The following is a 20,435-nucleotide window of genomic DNA, read 5'->3' as shown; positions in this document are numbered from 1 at the left end:
CATAGCAAATCCATTACTGGTTGGGTTGGGTTGGGTATTGGCTTTGGTATGAGTTGGCAGTTGTAGGTAAACATTTTTAAAATGTGTCCAAAATTAGGCCCTGTAGGTTTGAGCCTTATAGCTCTGGGCCAATATAGGACAGCTCTCACTGCACTGCTGACTCAGAAATGTTGTCTCTTTCTTACACCCCTCCTGTAAAGGTGCCATGCCTGAGACTGAGAGAGGCATTGATTACCATCACAGAGCAGGGACACGGTGCTCCTAAGGTGATGGGGTGTTCCTATAGGGACCCGGTCAGTAACCCAGAAACATTACATCAGGGACCTCAGCCAATGTCAAATAATAACAGGACTATAGGTGGAATAGATGCTATCTAATAGAAAATGGTGAAATCTGACGTAACTTTTTAGGGATAGGGGGCAGTATTCGGAAGTTTGGATGACTGAGGTGCCCAAAGGTAACTAACTGCCTGTTACTCAGGCACAGAAGCTAGGATATGCATATGCATGGTAGTATTGGATAGAAAACACTCTAAAGTTTCTAAAACTATTACAATAATGTCTGTGAGCATGACAGAACTGATTTGGCAGGTGAAACCCTGAGGTCAATCCATCCAGGATTTTTTGTTTTGAAGTCATTCGACTTTCCAATGCTTTTCTATGGGAAGCCGAATTATTAGGACCCAGATTGCAGTTCCTATGGCTTCCACTAGATTTCAACACTCTTTAGAAATTGTTCTATGTTTTTTCTTTGAAAAATAAAGAAGTATTCGTGTTCTTTCTATGTGTCACTCAGAAGGACTCAAGTATTTATGTTGCACGTGAATGACTGTGCGCTCCTTGTTGTTTTTCTCCGGTATTGGAAACAGCTTATTCAGTCTTAAATTTGATTGATTATTTACATTTTAGGGTACCTGAGGTTGGATTACAAAGTTGTTTGAAATGTTTGGACCAAGTTTACGGGTTACTTTTTACATTCCTTTGTAGGCATGTTGGGCGAGTTGGAACAGGTGTATTTTTGAATCAAACACGCCAAATAAACTGACATTTTTGGGATATAAAGAAGGACTTTATCGAAAACGACCATTCTTTGCAAAAAGATGAAGGTCTTCAAAGGTAAGCGATTTATTTTATCACTATTTCTGACTTTCGTGATGCATCTGCTTGGTTGGAAAATGATTGTGAAGCGCTCCGGTGAAGGTGCGCACTTGGTTATTTATCTCCAGTATTGAATATACTATTTTCTGCCTTAAATTTGATTGTTTATTTACATATTAGGGTACCTGAGGATTTATTAGGAATGTTGTTTGACATGTTTGGACCAAGTTTATTGGTAACATTTGGGATTCATTTTGTATGCATTTTGAACGAGGGGAAACCGGTGAATTATTTAATGGGATATAAAGTAGGGATATAAAGAAAGACTTTATTAAACAAAAGGACCATTTGTTATGTAACAGGGACCCCTGTGATTGCAACCAGATGAAGATCTTCAAAAGGTAAGAGATTTATTTTATCGCTATTTCTGACTTTCGCGATGCATCTGCTTGGTTGGAAAATGTTTAATGCTTTTGAATGCGGGGCGCTGTTCTCAGATTATCGCATGGTGTTCTTTCGCTGTAAAGCCTTTTTGAAATCTGACAATGCGTCTGGATTAACAAGAAGTGTATCTTTTAAATGATGTATGACACTTGTATTTTCATGAAAGTTTAATATTACGATTTCTGTAATTTGAATTTGGCACTCTGTAATTACAACGGATGTTGTCGAGGTGGGTCGCTTGAGGCACGCCTTGCCCAAAGAATAAACATTACATAAGAAGTAGGATGTAACACAACACTTCCTGCAACCCAACGATTAAAATATCACATAATGTGGACAGACAATGTGATTTTCGTCATTAAATAAACAATAACGTGTCAGTCATGAACAGACTTTTAAAATGTTTAAATATCTATTGTCTTTCCAATATGTCTGAGGTCACATCTGAAAAATAATACTGTATTATGTTATTTTTTTCTAGTCCAGTGTCTGCTGCTCAAAGGGAGATTCCCTTCATGGAGGACATGACTCTCTTCATCCAGCCATTACAGAACTTTCTACATTATGTGCTCTGTGGAGTGGTATTCATACAGTTCACTGCAGGTCTCTCAATCTAAGGTAGGGATCGATTTTGTTAGTCACTCTCACAAAGCTATCATATTAACATGGCATCGGTCAGGGTAAAATGTGTAGAATTGCAGGAAATTTGCTTAAAAAAGGCAAACATTTCTCTCCATCTTATGCAAAAAAGGTGTAGAATTGCAGTTAAACTGCCACTCTACGATTAAGGCCTGATTGGTGGAGTGCTGCTGAGATGGCAGTCCTACTGGAAGGTTCTCCCATCTCCACAGAGGAACTCTGGAGCTCTGCCAGAGTGACCATCGGGTTCTTGGTCACCTCCCTGGCCAAGGCCCTTCTCCCCGATTGCTTAGTTTGGCCAGGCGGCCATCTCTAGGAAGAGTCTTGCTGGTTCCAAACTTCTTCCATTTAAGAAGGATCAGAGACCACTGTGTTCTTGGGGGATCTTCAATGCTGCATAAATCTTTTGGTACCCTTCCACAGGTCTGTGCCTCGACACAATCCTGACTCTGAGCTCTATGGACAATTCCTTTGACCTCATGGCTTGGTTTTTACCCTGACAAGCACTGTCAACTGTGGGACCTTACATAGACCGGTGTGCACCTTTCCAAATCATGTCCAATCAATTGAATTTACCACAGGTGGACTCCAACCAAGTTGTAGAAACATTTCAGGAATGATCAATGGAAACAGAATGTACTCAAGCTTAATTCCAAGTCTCATAGCAAAGGGTCTGAATACTGAAATATGTTAGTTCTAATATTTTATTTGTGATAAATGTTCAAAAATTTCAAAGAAATCTGTTTTCAATTTGTAAATGTAGGGTATTGTGTGTAGATTGATGAGGGAAAACATGTATTTAATCATTTTTAGAATAATGCTGTAATGTAACGATGTGGAAAAAATGAAGGGGTCTGAATACTTTCCGAATGCATTGTACATCATAAAACATTATTACACCACTACATATCTAGAATACAAAATGATTCTACCGTTTGCATGAATTACCTGATGTGGAATAGAGTTCCATGTGGTGATGGCTCTATGTCATACTGTGCTCCTTCCATAGTCTGTTCTCTGCTTGGGGATTTTAAAGAGACCTCTGGTGTCATGTCTTGTGGGCCATGCATGGGTGTCCGAGCTGTGTGCCAGTAGTTTAAACAGACAGCTCGGTGCATTCAGCATGTCAACACAAGTAGTGAAGCCAATCTCTCCTCCACTTGGAGTCATGAGAGATTGTCATGCATTTTATTAATGTTAGCGGTCTGTGTACATTTAAGGGCCAACCGTGTTGCGCTGTTCTGAGGCAATTGTAAATTGGGGCGGCAGGGTAGCCTAGTGGTTAGAGCGTTGGACTAGTAACCGGAAGGTTGCGAGTTCAAACCCCTGAGCTGACAAGGTACAAATCTGTCGTTCTGCCCCTGAACAGGCAGTTAACCCACTGTTGCTAGGCCGTCTTTGAAAATAAGAATTTGTTCTTAACTGACTTGCCTGGTTAAATAAAGGTAAATTTAAAAAAAAAAGTCCTTCTTTGTGGCATTTGACCACACGACTGAACAGTAGTCTAGGTGTGACAAAACTAGGGCCTGTAGGACCTGCCTTGTTGATAGTGTTGTTAAGAATGCAGAACAATACTTTATTATGGACAGACTTCTACCCATTTTAGCTAATGTTGTATCAACATGTTTTTACCATGACAGTTTTACAATCCAGGGTTACTCTAAGCAGTTTGGTCACCTCAACTTGCTCAATTTCCACATTATTCATTACAAGATTTAGTTGAAGTTTAAGGTTCAGTGAATAATTTGTCCCAAATACAATACTTTTAGTTTTTGAAATATTTAGGGCTAACTTATTCCTTGCCACCAATTCTGAAACTAACTGCAGATCTTTGTTAAGTGTTGCAGTGATTTCACTCGCTGTAGTTGCTGAATCGTATAGTGTTGAGTCATCTACATACATAGACACACTGGCTTTACTCAAAGATTGTGGGAGTAAAGATTGAAAAAAGGAAGGGGCCTAGACAGCTGCCATGGGGAATTTGTGATTCTACCTGGATTACAGTATGTTGGAGAAGCTTCCATTACAGAGCACCCTCTATGGTCTTTTAGACAGGTAAGTCTTTATCCACAATATAGCAGTGGGTGTAAAGACATAAATGTAATTTGTTTATTGTAAATAGTAGCGGCAATATCATCCTCTATTATCCTCAGCATTTCTCCATCCAAGTTGTCAGACCCTGGTGGGTTGATATTGTTGATAGACAACAATAATTATTTCACCTCTGCCACACTCACTCTGCCACACTCACACAGAAATCAAAATGACAATTCATATCTTTCATAACTTGGTGAGTTATACTTGGATGTGTAGTGTCGACATTTGTTGCTGGCATATCATGCCTACGTGTGCTAATCTTGTCAATTAAAAAAGCATTTAAGTAGTTGGCAATATCAGTGGGTTTTGTGATGAATGAGCCATCTGATTCAATGAATTATGGAGTTTGCCTTTTTGCCCAAAATCTAATTTAAGGTGCTCCAAAGATTTGTACTATTAGTCTTTATATAACTTATCTCTTATCTCTTTCATAGCATAGTTTAGGACCCCCAAAGGCTAGGACCGGCTTTCACTGCATGTGTGGGCATTGATATGGGTACGCAGACCCACTAGCCACTGGGGCCCCTTGTGAATTCAGATTTTTTGTGGCCCCCTTCCCCATCAAAGTTGCTCATACCTGGTCTAAGGTCAAATAAATTGTACAAATAGTGCTGTATAACAGACAGATGTAATGGTTTGTCAATTCAACCACCACACATCACATTTGTAATTTTACCATTTTGGAGAAGAGTGAGAAAGAGAAAGTGTGAGAGCTGATCAAAATGTAGAAGAGAATAGACTGTGGCCCATGTTATAAAACTGCTGACGGCATCACTGGAACTATGTCCTGTATTCTTGAGAAGACTCTCGTATTCTGGCTGAGTGAAAGCCAGTACGTTATGCGAGGCCCATTGATGGCCTAACATAGTCATGTGTAGTGCAGCAGGAGCATCCTCTCAGTCATCCATAAGCTGCTGTCATCTGGGTTTATGTTGAAGAGCAATACCTTTCCAAGCAGATTCCATTTAGTCCACACAAGAAGACGGAACGTGTTTAAAAGTCATCCATTCACTGCAGGCTCACTTTAACACAATGATCTCACTCAAGGACTTCGTCAAGACATCACTTCGCTATTTCAGAGTTATAGGTAGAGAAGACCAAATTGTAAATGCTTAATGGTACAGTATATAAGAGCATTGTCAAAGATAAGAGTATTGTGACGTTAAAAAGAGGTAGACACTTTTACAGTGAGAAAGAAGAAATACAAAACAAACCAGCTGTAAAAATATAATTAAAACAGACAAGGACCAAAGAAAAAAAACTTCAGGAAGTTTGGAGAATTTTTTTCAGCACTTGTCAGGGGTTTCATCATAACAAATCACCCTGAAATTTGGCTTTGAGGAGCCAATTCAAATAAAACCATCACACCTCCATTCGTGTGCTTCAGACTCTGGGCTGCGGTTATTGGAACATCCTGACGAAAAGGACCAAAATGTGCTACATAGCATTTTACCCAATACTGATTTCTGCTCTTTTGCCTGTTTCATAAGCTTTGATTTTCTCATTAGTTTCACATTCAACATTTTACTTCAATCCACATACTCAGAGCTTACACTTGAACAGTCTAAATAACATCACGTCTGAAGGGCCCTGAGATGTTGAAAAAGGCCCAACCTTCCTGACATTATTATTTTTTACAAACTCTCTCTGCTTGCTCTCTCTCCAATTTATGAAGCAGTAGTAGAACGAGATATTTGTCTCTGAGCAGTTACTGCTTCAGTATGGATATACTGTAAATGAGAAAAAGGCATGATGCCATCTGAACTCAGTCCAACTTCAGCCTTACTTATCTTGGACTGGTTTCCATGAGAATAAGTCTCTGCAAACCAGACAGAGTCCATTCACTGACAATGGGTTTCTTCTATCCCAAGAATTTTTTGTGTTTGTGCTGTCTCATTGTATACATCTCTTAATTATGTTCAGCCTTGCAATAGAACTGAACAAGCAATACCACCAATAGACAAATATACAGTAAATGTTTAATTGTCACGCCTTGGTCATTTTATTTAGTGTTTTTGTCATATGTTTGGGTAGGCCAGGGTGTGACATGGGTTTATATGTTGTTTTTCGTATTGGGGTTTGTAGTATTTGGGATCGCGGCTGATTAGGGGTGTTGTATAGGCTTGGCTGCCTGAGGCGATTCTCAATCAGAGTCAGGTGATTCTCGTTCTCTCTCATTGGGAACCGTATTTAGGGAGCCATAGTTTCGCTTTGTATTTCGTGGGTGATTGTTCCTGTCTTTGTGTAGTGTTCACCAGATAGGCTGTAATAGGTTTCTCGTTCCGTTTGTTGTTTTTGTATTTAGTTATTTCATGTATCGTCACTTTTCATTCATTAAAGATCATGAGTAACAAACACGCTGCATTTCGGTCCGACTCTCTTCCTTCCAACAGACGAACGCCGTGTACAGAATCACCCACCACTCACGGACCGAGCAGCGTGTGAACAGGCAGCAGCGAAAGGAGGACGTTATGGACGGTAGAGGCATGGAGTATACGACGTGGGAAGAAATCGACAGGTGGGCGGCCGACCCAGAGAGAGTGCAGGCGCCCGCCTGGGATTCGCTGCAGCAATGCAAAGAGGGCTATAGGCGAATGGAGTCAATAAAAAAGAGAAGGCGGCACAGAGCGAAACCTGAAAGTCACCCCAAAAAATGTATTGGGGGGGGGGATCAGGGAGAGTATGGCTGAGTCAGGAGATAGACCTGAGCCAACTCTCCTTGTTTATCGTGAGGAGCCAAGGAGGAGACCAGAACCAGAGCCAGTGTTAGAGGTGAGCGAAGCAGAGACTGTGAAGGAGTTAATGGGGAAAGTGGAGTGGAGAGTAATGAGGGAGTTGCTAGCTTGGTGCTATAGATACAATATTAGTCCGACGGATCGTGTCGGGGATTTGATAGCACCTGAGTTAGCACTCTATACTCAACCTGAGGTGCGTGTTAGTCGGCTGGTGAAGTTGGTGCCAGCCTCACTCACCAGGCCTCCTGTGCACATCCCTAGCCTTGCACGTCCTGTGCCTACACTGCTCTCAAGATGTCCAGTACGCCTTCACGGTCTAGCCCATCCTGTGCCACCTCCACACTCCAGTCCTCCGGTAGCAGCTCCCCACACCAGGCTTCCTGTGCGTGTCCTCGATCCAGTACCACCAGTTCCAGCACCATGCACCAGGCCTTCAGTGCGCCTCGCCTGTTCAGCGCAGCCAGCGCTTTTCTCCTCTCCTGCGCTGCCGGAGTCTCCCGCCTGTTTAGCGCAGCCAGAGCCTTTCTCCTCTCCTGCGCTGCCGGAGTCTCCCGTCTGCCCAGCGCCGCCAGTCTGCCCAGCGCCGCCAGTGCTCCCAGTCTGCCCAGCGCCGCCAGTGCTCTATAAAGCTATTTCAAATTACTTAATTAATTGATGGATCTAAATTAAAAATGTTATGGGCTCGCACTGCTCAACACTTGGTACCATCTCCAGTCAATCATCAGGAATGACAGTAAGACATGTTACCAAGACCTTCCTTAGCACGTTTATTTAGATCCATCTATTCCCAGATATTTACACTGTCAGACATTTCTGAGTCAGTTCAGTTTAATTTACATAATACAACATGGCTGAACTACCCCTTTTAAACATAGTCAGCAACACAAAAAGCCTTCAGGCAATAATCCAACACATTTCTGATATTTGCTTTTACAAGGTGTTTGAAGTGCTACATAATTTATCAGTTAAGTGAGTATGAACCCCTCTAGTTACTTGCACATTGAATATCACCTGTCTGCAAAAAATGAAACCCAAACATTGACCTATTGTCATCCAGTTTAGCCATGGCTTGACAAGGCCTCTTCTCTGTGAACTTGAGCATGGAACGAAGCAGGGAGTAAATGGCTACCATGCTGTGGGGATTAGACACGGCACAAGCCACAGTCCCTCTAATAAAAACACCACGCACTGTTAATGTAACACATTTGGAAGGTCACAGTTCCCTGGTGTGGGTGGCTGGGATTACTGGATGTCCCGTGAGCCTCTAGGAGCCCAAAGAGGGCCTTCAGAGGTTCTCTGGTTATTAATGACATACTCCCTCATGTAACCGATCTGACATCATAACCACTGCCAGGCACAGCTGGCCTTCATACGAGTGAGCCGGACTGACAGGGGTCAGTGGACAAGAACTCCACATCTACATTATAACAGCAACAGATGTCTTTCTCTCTAGGCTTACACTCTTACTTTTGAATGGACCTGATCAAGTCTCAAGAAGAGTGAGAGAGTATGAAAGAGCGAATATTGACGTGTGTGTGTGTGTGCCTGAGGGAAAGGGGTTCAAAAATATAGAAACAAAGTCACTATCAGTGCAATCCAGTAGCAGCATGTGGGTAAAATCACTGGGGAAGTCAAGCCCCCCAAACCATATTACAACCTATGTGTTGTGATAATTGCATTGTTTGCTCTATAACCTGTTTATTCATATGCCTTGTGACCATGATATACAGTGTATAGGCCTAAAGGCAGAGACTATGAGAAGACACAGTGGCAGAATAAATTCAAGAACACCTTTGTTCGATCACAAAACCGGATAGCAACCTCTGCCCAGTGAAGTCCACAAAGCATATTGCATGTACAGTAACAGTCAGTTACATGGCCTACAGCATGGTCAAGCAAGTTAATGTTTCTGACCACTAAACAGCTATTGATTTAGAACCACAGAGATTTAGTGCAAGTCGCAAAGAAAACAGGAGCTTTCTCCACTATTCCAGCACCATTTCAACTTCAGCATCGTCAAATCACCACTGCTTACTCTAATACAGTAGCAACTAAAAGATACCAAAAACAAGTCCAATCAACGTAGTCCAATCAACGTAAGCTAAATATGATATGCCTGTACATGGTTCTGATTTCGGTGTGTGTTTGCGTTCGTGCAAGTATAAAAACACGTAGAGAAATGCCAATGCCATCCTCTTCTCTTTTATGTTGATGAAGCGGTCTATCACGCTGTCATACAGTACACACTTATGTTGTCCTAGGCTACCTCGCTAAAATGCATTCTAGCTAGCCTAACTTCTGTTAGTGGGCAACGTTAGTTAGCCAGTTAACATTAGCCTTCTATAACTAGCAAAATATTGAACTTTCATCCTCTCTGGCCAGGGGCACAACAATGTATGAATTAATGGTTGGATGAGAATTGCCGTTATAATTATTGGCCAGTATGGAGAATTAATTCCCTATCTCCATCCATGGCTAATTTAGGAAAGGGACAATTTTAGTTAGCTAGTGGCTACTGGAGGACAACACACAACAATTCAAGTTTTTCTGTCAATGATGTGTGCTCTCAATGGGATTTGATAGCTGTGACGTCACAATCCAAGCTGGCTTCCCAAGACACTATTTTTGGTTCGCCAGGACCATTCACAGTTGAGCTCACTCAATTTAGCTCAACTCTGATTGGCAATTTTTTTCTATATTTTTTTATCATGGGAGGACAAATGCTTGCTGGCCTCCCTTGCCTTCAATGCTATGGGCGGCAACAATGTCACACTCGTTTGGACATCATCAGATAGATGGTCTACACGTAGAGTGACAGCGGATCGCTGTTCTGCCCGCTCGGATGCTTTCTCCTGTGAAATACATTCAGCCTCTTACGAATTGAAGGAAAATTATGAAACACAGAGACGAAAGATACATTATTTTATGTTTTTTTGGTAAGCCTGGCTTCCCTTGGCATCCATGAATACACACCACTGGTGCTTTCATGTTGGAGCCATGAAGGTATTCATGCCGATGGCAGAAAACGTTTCCATAATAATGGCCAGTGTGGTAACTTGATTTCAGTTCTAATACAGCGGTTTCCTAATCAGCCTGCAATCATGAAGTTCATGACAATAAGAGGACATACACACTGAAGATTGTGGGTTCTACACAGCATTAGTCATATCCCATTGAAGGTTTTGATAGCCCAATTCCAGAGCCAAAGCTCCCCAAACAAACATCCTCCTCTTCCTCTGGTCTGTGTAGTGGTAGAATGGCACTCCCTTCCCTGCTGAACACATGGCTTGAATTTTCCCTCTCCACCGTGTGGTCAGGCCTCACATGAGACCCAAACATTCAAACAGCCAAATATGGCGTTCATTAGGTTGGCTCTGTGTATTGTACTGCTGGGCAACACTGCTCTGACCATATTTCATACAGCCTGTCCTGGGAAGAATCAGGGCTGTGCACTGTGAGGACTGGCACGTGAGCTCCAGACTGACTTGAAGAATGGCCACCTGAAGAGAACGTGCCCACTGCCATTGTCAGGTCTACTAGAAACAGAATCAGTCTAATGTACAGTACATGGCATCACTTAAACATCAGAGGACTTTTAATATCAGCAATAATATAGAAATGGGTAATTCCTTTCCATATACTTGCATTCTATTAAAGTGAATTGAAATACCAACCATCATCACCAGCACATCCAAACATCTAAAATAGCAGCCAGTCCCTGCATGGTATCCACAGTCTGTTCAGTGAACCAGGGGGAATAAAGCATATACTGTATGACCATATTTGGTCTGGCTGACTGCATTTGCAATGTAATGGCCCTCCAGTACTACATCAGTTCTCAGAACACCCAGTGACCCCAACTGCAGCATTGAAAAGACAAACAGGGACCTCTACTGGAAAGAATGTTGGTGAGCTGATAAAGTCTTTGCTTTGCTATTCAATTCGACTTCCCTTTCAGACATTTCAGGATTCCTGTTCAAGAATGAATGATACATACAGTACATTAAATCAGAATGACCAGCAACAAACTGGGCCATGCTTGTTTCAAACTCTTTATTTTCAGTGAATATAAAAAATACCTTTGTGACCAGATAAATATTATACATAGAGTATCAGTTCATTTTAACTTTTCAAACAAATTCAGTCTGTTAAAGAATGCACAACACCTACATTTGAATAACAGCTAGTCTTTTTTTCCTATTTCAATTAATGCTTATAGACAAATTGCTTAGACAATATACATTATCTCAGGATAGTCATTACATTTATCGATAAAAACAAATTTATAGTGGTTTAACAATTAAACAAGGAAGTTCATTTGTCCTATTTATAAGGATTACTTGTATGTTGAATGAATATCAAGGCAGAGCAAATTCCCATCTTTAAGAGTTCAATAACTTGCCACATGCTCATGGAATGCAGTGGTGTGTTCATTTTCGTATTTAGTCTAAAACCTAAACGACCCATGGATGCACTTTATATACCAGCAGGGTTTACGGCAGGCAGATGGGCTACCAGCCAAGGCAATACATTGTGTTATGGCATAGGACTAGGTGGTAATTGAAGACTTAGAGAGTTATGGTTAGAATAGACTAGCAGGGTTTCCCAAACACGGTCCTCAGGACCTCAAGGGGTGTACATTTGGGTTTTTACCCTAGGATTACACAGCTGATTCAAAAAAATCAACTAATCATCATGCTTTGAAAATTTGAAATAAGCTGTGTAGCAGCACCACTTGGGGTCCGAGGACCGAGTTTGGGAAAGGCTGATAGAGACATGTTCTCATCCAGAAGGATGAGGCTTAGATACAGCTTTGAGCTGTTGGTACAGCAGAATCAATTAAGGCACTAGTACACAATGTAGACCAGAGACTGACAACAAGGGGTTGAGGTGGTGGAGTGGAAGCAATACTAATGACCTTATACTACACCAATACTGTAATAACATAAATGAACTAGTTTCCTAGTCAGGACTGGACTGTATATAGTTTCATCACGTTACATTTGACAAGAGCATTAGTAGTAATCCTGAATGGTTGAACATGGAAGGCATTGCTTGCGCTGCTCAGTGCATAAGGTTATACCAGCCATCTCAGTGCTGTTTAAGAGTAAAAACACCATACACAGCTGCATATACAATTCCAATCAGTGCTGCACTCTCATCAATCTGATATAGTATATTGAGTGTTAATGTATTGCTATGATCATAGCCGAGAGTAACAATAAGAACATGAACACAAGAAGAAGCTCATCTTCCAAATTCAATGGAATCTGTAATAAGTATAAACACCATCAGCTGGAAAGGGCATGGCCAAACGGAGCATAGCTTTGCTGTTGCATGTGTATGGTGGAACTACCAACTCTGGCTACTGTCAATTAGACTGGAATTAAAACACAGAGACAAGAGAGAACAAACATGACAAAGAATGTAAACTTGAGCCTCCTCGTGCAGGCAGCAGGCAGCACAGAAAGAGGGGTGTGGGGAGAGAATACTAGTCTGACAAGCATTACAGATAGGATCGCACATAGACCCCAAGATTTAGCCACTTAATGACCCTCTGCACGAGACTGCATTATGCTCCTTAAATATGAGTGACAGCTGAATGTCCAAAGGAAGGAGGCAGTGATCACCTTACTCACACACCATTGATAATAATTACTTGGAGAATTATTACTGTAAAAGGTATTATGATGCTGTAAGATGTACTAGCATCTGCTGTTGGCTTTACTATCCACTCAGACCAGACCCACTGACACTATGATTTTAGTGTGAAGATGAAGTTCTATCACATTAAATACAGTATATAAAATTCAAACATTTACCTATTCAACAGCAAATCCAAAGATCACATTCATATACTAACATATTACAAATGCCCAATTATAAGCTACACTATTGGTTAGTAGCTTTATTGATGTGTATTAGTTATAATGGTGCATGCAGGCCAATGATGAAATGAAGCATTGGAGTACAGCAATACTTCGACCAACACTTAGAATGCTGTCTGAGGAACTTAAGCAATAGATCCCTATGTCAGCTGTGCCAGTTGGAGTGAGCTACCCATTTTTATTTTTCATGTTTTAAACTACCTTCAACAGATTTAGAGATGTATCCATGAAAGCTGAAAGTATTAATAATATTAGCCATTATTGGGTCCAATAATGTTAAATTAACTTTGATGTCCTTATTCATGTATCCTACCATAACAATCAGTAAAATAATCTGTCTTAATCTTCAGATTGCAGGTCCTAACCCCGCTAATACAGTACAGCTGTAGCCAGCTGGTCCTTATAAGTCATACTGTGAATATCATCCTCTGTGAAACACACACACACACATCCACACACACATCTGAACACAGGCACTAGTTCCTCTCATAAAACAGGCCTGGCCCAAGTACGTTATATACTCCACCCGTAAGTGAGAGAGAAACAGCTAACCACAGGTGTCAGCTACATCTCTGTGTAACAATAGGTTCCAATCTGATGTCCATCAACTTTCCTCCGGACCAATCATCTCTCATCCTCCCTCAGTTCAGTGGGCAGGAACTTGTACTGCTGCTGTCTGATCTGAGCCAGCTTCTTCCTGGCCTCCTCCAGCTCTCTCTCCTTCCTCAGCATCTCTTCCTGGGCTGCAATGATCTGAGGAGAGGAGGAAAGGGTTAAATATTAAATACACGCTTTAGTCTGCTCATCTTCAATCTGTCCTGTAACACTCAAACCCAACAGGTAATAAAATTGTCAAACCATTTCCTTGAGTCCCTTCAGTGTACATATGGACTTGATTGAGTTCTACAAAGGAAATATTTTCTTCAGAACATTTGGAATACTGCTCATACTCCATTTCACAGTAGGTTTCTTCAAAGCGGGTTATAGAAAACCTAGAATTAACATAACTGTTCTGTGGTAACTGGTGGAATGTCTTAAATTTAAGTAGTAAGTATCCATTTATTTTCTTAAGCAAGGAGCTCTTGTGGATTTGGGAGATGGCAGCGGGTGGGTTATGATTAGCCCACTTGAGAGAGACCCGCTTTGGGAAAGTGTCTCTGGAGGGGTGCTGGCTAGAAGCCCTTCAGTGTTATACACACCCATGTATGCACGGACACTCAGGCACACATATATGCACAAATGCACACACAACATGATTTCTGGAAGACACTCAATCACCTTCCTCAGTTGAAAACAAAGCTTCCTAGGTAGAAGGGAGCCCTAGGCTAAGAAGTAGACATCCACTCTTCAATTACATATGGCCATGGATGAAAAGTGAGTGGATAACCACAAGAATGTGAAAACTTTTCAAGGGACTTGATGTTCAGGCAGCTGTGGATGCATGCGAAACCACAGATTTGAATCGCAGCTGTTGTTCTATTCAGTCATACCTCAATTTCAAAACCATTTAGTTAGAGGAAACATTTGCATGTGAAGGCAGCAAAGCTGGGAGGTGCAAAATCCACAAAGTAAAATTGAAGTGACACTTCAATGTGTCACTTACAGGGTATTCAGAATATAAACTCTTAAAATCTCACCTGAGCAATGCCACCCACGAACCTGGTCTTGACCACCACACTGTGGTCATCAGCTTTGTCAAAGGCTGCTTTCTGAGCCGCCTTCACCAGGTTGTCTGATGCCCGCTTGACCGCGTTCCCAGCAGCCTTAGGGATACAGAACCCATGGTTAATGCCATCATATTGTGTGGAGGCGAAGTCAGGGAAATAGCAGTGGAACCCAGTGGGTTGTGTTGTTTTTAGTAGGGTTATACCTGTAGTCTCCTCATGGCCTCGGAGTCCGGTTGAGCTTTGACCTTGCAGGCCACTAGGAGCTGGGCTGTGGAGGCTGCCACTTGCTTGGCTGAGGAGATGAGCTTCTCCTCACTGGCGTGGCCCTGGACTGAGGCATTGGCTGCCTCACATAGGTTACTGGTCGCTGCCGCCACCATCCTTGCCTACAGGGAATAGCAACCACACATCAGGGTACAGCCTCAGACAGAAACATTGATTCACCATGCACAGTTTCACGATCAAGTTTGGTTTTAATATTACATGTAAAAAATACAAAATGATGGAAACTCACAGCAGATATGAGACCATGTGACCACTGGCCATCATCCACAGCATTGGCAAGAATGGATCCCACCTGGAGGGCAGAGAGAGAGACATTTCACAGACTTGTGTTTTTTGTTGCTGAGGTGACATTCAGACATTTATGATTCTGAAACAGTTGTAACTGACCTTGCCCTGCGCCACCAGCTCTCTCTGAGCTGCCGAAGCAGACTTCACCAGAGCACTAGTGGCTGCAGCTATGGACTTCGCTGCCTCCAGGATCTGCTCCTCAAAGTCCAGCGTCTCATCAGCTTGCTAAAAGCAAAAGCACACATTTAACCATGGAAATGCACTTAGGGTGATATCTTGTGGCAATAAGACAAAACAATAAACTCCATTGGTTGTTTTATGGTGCCATGTTGAGTTACTGGCCAATCACATCCACCAACACATTTCATAATGGGGAATGCTTCCACGGATCTTCAAATACTGTTTGCGGTTGGAAAATCCAAACAAAACACTTGGCAAGATACAGAAGCACCTCTAAAAAGGGAAATAAATAATGTCACTCCTGTCTCAGTAGACTACATCAGTCAGTGACCACAGATCATGCCAGCAGCACCAACACACAAGGCACACGTGGCTGGAGACAGGGCGGGACACTGTAGGAATATGTTTGATATATAGTTGGACTGAATAACAACCTAATATATCAAACATATCAGACAGAGGCCTGCAGAGAAGGCTTCCAGGTCTACAAAATCTCAAGAGAATGGAGGAAGAGTGAAGCATGCTGGGGCGGGAGAGGTCCTTCTACAGGGTGGGAAGGAGGGGAGAAGGGGCACAGAGAGGAAAGTATGGAAGGATAGTCACAGACCCTACCTCGTCATTAGAGGAAACATGGTTCACTCTGATTTAGATGTTTTATTCAATGTTCCTTTCTGAAGTTGTACTATGGGCTTGATATTTTGAGGTCTAAGGTATTCTGCAGTAAACCTCAGAAACAATCATTCTTACCAGCTACGGTTTACATCATGAAACAAAGACCTCAAAATCTCTGCCCTGCCTCTCTGCCTTGTGGAAGAAGATGGCATGCACCATTGTTAACAGCTCACTAGAGGGCAGACAGATACTGACATCCAAACTAAGCAAACCTCCCTACACCCCCCTCTCATAAACACTGTGCCCTGCTGAAGTCTGGACCTGAGACTGCAGGGCTATCAGAAAGTCGCTTATGAAAACAGGAGATTCTCCAGCCATGTTTATTACTGCACCAGAGAGCTGGAGAGAGGGACCAGATCTGATCAACCAATGACACAAAACAAGAACACCACAGAGCACTACAGGAGAAGGAGGAAGAGTATTGGGAGGTTCAATGTTGGGAGGTTCAATGTACACACCATCACACACAAACAAACACACAAATGTATACAGCTCACACCTTACATACTTACTGTTCAACTTTTGTAATCGAATTTCAGACAATGCAAGTACTCACAGAGATAGTTTTGTTACAGTTTAAGATCAGTAAAGTTGGGTTGTGCAAAATCATTCCATGAAAGTGGGTGAACACCTTGGGCTGAGAAAGGCCCTTCTTATTTTACTCTAAAAACAACGGAATGCTGTAATTAAACAAAGGAAATGGGTTCAACAAGGAGGATGACCTTTCCTTCAATAGGTTTCAGACAGATCATCACAAATGTGTACTCATTCCAACATAAGCTTCAGGTCCCAGTAATGTAATTGTCTCCTGGCAACACGGCTCTACAGAATCTCTAGAAAAACACCAGATTGCTCCCCAGACAACACCTTCTAACGGCCATAAATACATCAACATTCTGCAAGCTCACAGAACACACAAGTAGGCTGTCTTGAGTCAGCATCGTTTTACAGGTGGGTTACAGTTCACATAATACTCCCATTTCCCCCCCAACAAATCACAATCTCAGCTCTGAGATTGTAACAAATTACTGTACTTTAAAGTCAATGTGAACCTTTGTTATCTTTGGCACAGGTAGCCTTCCTGAGTAGATAGGTGTGTTCTGTGTTGGAGGTCTGGTCTGAGAGGTGTGGAGAGAGGTGCTGGAGGTGGTTGAGAAGGGGACTGATAGGCCTACCTTGGGCTTGGCTCTGGGTTTCAGCTGCTCCAGTTTCTTGGCTGCGGCTTCGATGGAGGCTGCCGCACCCAGCAGCTCAGTCTCTGCGATTACAGTGGGGTCCTCGGGGTCCACCCATTCTGACCCTAAACCACACCACCGAGAGGTCATAACCACATTATACAAATCCTACAACACAGAAATACATTCCCAGTTCAGACAAAGCCAGTTCACTTATGCCCTGTCTATACAAATGCCACCGCACATAACAAGATCCACATAACACCAGTCAATTTACCAGTCAACACACAAACAACTCCACACATGCAATGATAACGAGCATTACACCTCTGAACATACAAAGCCAACCAGATCTACCTTCCAGGTTTTCCACTCCATGTTCTGTCTATAGCGATTCTAATGCCTCAAAGTTAAATAAGAGTTTAAAGAGATATACCTTCAATGGATTATTGCCACCCTTTATAGGTTTTAAAGTGGCCATAAAACAGGACTATTTGAGAACAGCTTGGAAAAGCAGATGGAATGATGTTGTTGCAGATTATGTTGAACCCTGGGGAAATCTGTTCAGTCACCCTTCCCCCCTTCTCTACCTCCCCTCTGTGCCTGTGTGAAAAGTGATCTGCAGGAACCAAACAGCCCCATCTCTCACTTACCCCCATCTGAGGCAGGATAGAGAGAGGGAAAGAAGAGCCATTAGAGGTGAAATGGATAACCCCAGTGGGTCTTTGGCTGTACACTGGGATCCAATTCTCACCCAAACACAATATTCTTATTTTTTATTGAACCTTTATTTTAACAGGGAAGACATATTGAAACCTAGATCTCTTTTACAAACGTGCCCTGTATATAAAACCTAAATATACACATTATACCCGAACTACACTACCGTTCAAAAGTTTGGGGTCACTTAGAAATGTCCTTGTTCTTGAAAGGAAAGCACATTTCTTGTCCATCAAAATGATCAGAAATACAGTGTAGACATTGGTAATGTTGTAAATAACTATTACAGCTGGAAACTGCTGATTCTTTAAATGGAATATCTACATAGGCGTACAGAGGCCCATTATCAGCAACAATCACTCCTGTGTCCAATGACATGTTGTGCTATCTAATACAGGTTTATCATTATAAAAGGCTAATTGATCATTAGTAAACCCAGGAGAGATGGTTGCTGATAATGGGCCTCTGTACGCCTATGTAGATGTTCCATAAAATAAATCTGTAATTTCCAGCTACAATAAGTTTCCAGCGCACGCACATGCACACAAATGTACATTGTTTGAATAAATAGCCAGAATGGTATGTCGTGTTTCTGCAGAATGCAGTAGTCTGATCGAACTATGCTCCTCTAGGTGAATGTGTGTGTGTGTGTGCATGTATGCAATTGTGTGTGGCAGCGCTGTGTACGGTCTCACCCTTCATGGCCTCAGCTGTCTGAATTAGCTCTGTCACACATCCCGCAACACACTTGGAGTGAACCGCCAGCTGCTGCCTCTGGTCAGCCGTGGGCTTCTGAAGCACCTGGACACAAACAGAGAACACAATCTTTCTTATGGCAACATATGCCATCAGGCCAAGCTAAGAGAGGTTATGAGTCATAAGGTGTTGTCCGTGTGATGCATTGTATTCTCCATCTCACCAGCAGTACTTGCTCCAGCAGGTCGATGTATCCAGTGGTGCACTCTGACCCGTAGTGCAGGGCCTTGCTCCTTACCTCCTCACTCACCTCTGGATGACAGGCCGCTTGCTGGAAGAAGAAACAACAACTTAAAAAGGTGACATTTTCTATGCCAAGTGATATTTTCAGCCTGGTAATATGCTCTGCTTAGTGATATGCTTTGCCTAGATGATATGCTCTGCCTAGTCAGTGAGTCAATGTCTAAAATATAGTGTGACCACTAGTCCAGTGATGCCCAACTCCAGTTCTCCAGTACCACCCAACAGTAAAATGTTTTGTTGTAGCTCCGTACAAGCACACCTGATTCAACATTTCAACTAATCATTCAAGCCGTCAATGAGTTGAATCATGTGTGGTTGTCCGGTGCTGCCACAGAGGGTACTCGAGAACTGGAGTTGGGAAACAGTACATTAGGATATACTATCCAGACCACAGAAGGCTGCTGAAGGCAGGACGGCTCATAATAATGGTCGGAACGGAGCAAATGGAATGGCATCAAATACCTGGAAACCATGTGTTTGATGTATTAAATACCATTCCACTGATTCCGCTCCAGTCATTACTACAAGCCCGTTCTCCCCAATTAAGGTGCCACCAACCTCCTGTGATCCAGACTGTATGTTATTTAGAGCAGTATGAGCCAGTTTGTTAAGGTCTCCAAATACTTTTTGATCCTTCTTTCCTGGTCTTTTCACTGCTAGAAGTAAAATATTGTGATGTGCCTGAAGGACATCATGCCTAATGTTCAAGGCTTAGTGACATCGAACCATGAGTGAGTCACACCGGCCATCTGAACTAGGCCCCTGCTGTCCTGCTCTCACATTTTCCCTGGCAGAGCAGCATAATGGGACTGAATGCTGTGCTGTAGTGTCAGTGTGAAGCCTGATTTGACAGGGTTGGGGTGGATTATCACCTTGCAGGTGGTCAGCATATCAGAGATGGCTTTGCGGCTCAGGTTGGCTGTGGCGATGACGTGCTCCTGCTGGGCAGAGTTGCCCGCTGCCACAGCCTTGGCTGTTGCTGTGGTGATGCCCTTTGTCATGCGGATAAACTCTTCCGGCGTGGTCGACTTCTCGGGGACGTCCTTGGACTGGAACACCTGCGCACACACACAGCATGACTAACTGTGACTGCATTGCCAGCCACTGAGGATGATCTACTTTGATGCACATGTTTGTGCATTATTACTAAGGGACAGGAGTTTTTCCTGACGTTATGACCTGACTAGAAAATACTCCTGGCGCTTATTGTTAGTCTTGAACAGTAATAATAATACATAGTAAATACATAGGGTGGACAAATGTCCTAGTGTTATTGATGCTACTATAATTGTGAGCTAAGTGGGATGTGTTTGAATTGGATTTGCAACCTAGGTAAAGCCTGTTGTGGTCCTGAGGGTACACTGATAAGGATTAGCAGTAAATCACAAGAAAAACAAGCGGACAAAAATTTCAGGGTCCCTTTCCCCCTGTGTCTGCTACAAAATCCCTGATAAGACCAATGAGAATACTGCAGGGCTTTGGGGAGGAGAGGAGAAGAGGAGTAGCAAAGGTTGAAAAGATATCAGAGTTTAAGTCAAGTAAAAAATGG

At 42.5% G+C, this 20,435-nt stretch overlaps 1 protein-coding gene across 3 annotated transcripts in view; it reads right to left on the bottom strand.

The window, feature by feature from the left end:
- Window positions 1-11,050: 11,050 nt before the first annotated feature.
- The window catches only part of LOC124000967 (talin-2-like), a 152,040-nt gene continuing 142,655 nt past the window's right edge, over window positions 11,051-20,435 (bottom strand). For 2 of the 3 annotated variants that reach the window (XM_046307614.1, XM_046307615.1), the window contains 10 exons: window positions 19,759-19,944; window positions 18,807-18,914; window positions 18,583-18,688; window positions 17,821-17,826; window positions 17,168-17,292; window positions 15,240-15,365; window positions 15,082-15,144; window positions 14,771-14,953; window positions 14,538-14,663; window positions 11,051-13,653 (listed from right to left, as the gene is read on the bottom strand). In XM_046307614.1, coding sequence (XP_046163570.1) covers window positions 13,525-13,653; window positions 14,538-14,663; window positions 14,771-14,953; window positions 15,082-15,144; window positions 15,240-15,365; window positions 17,168-17,292; window positions 17,821-17,826; window positions 18,583-18,688; window positions 18,807-18,914; window positions 19,759-19,944 — 1,158 coding nt within the window. In that variant the 3' untranslated portion in view covers window positions 11,051-13,524. The remainder of the gene's footprint in view (window positions 13,654-14,537; window positions 14,664-14,770; window positions 14,954-15,081; window positions 15,145-15,239; window positions 15,366-17,167; window positions 17,293-17,820; window positions 17,827-18,582; window positions 18,689-18,806; window positions 18,915-19,758; window positions 19,945-20,435) is intronic. The other variant, XM_046307616.1, reaches the window with a different exon arrangement.

This window comes from Oncorhynchus gorbuscha, linkage group LG02 (genome assembly GCF_021184085.1).
Source record: "Oncorhynchus gorbuscha isolate QuinsamMale2020 ecotype Even-year linkage group LG02, OgorEven_v1.0, whole genome shotgun sequence".
Lineage (NCBI taxonomy): Eukaryota > Metazoa > Chordata > Actinopteri > Salmoniformes > Salmonidae > Oncorhynchus > Oncorhynchus gorbuscha.
This window is presented reverse-complemented; position numbering and strand designations above follow the sequence as displayed.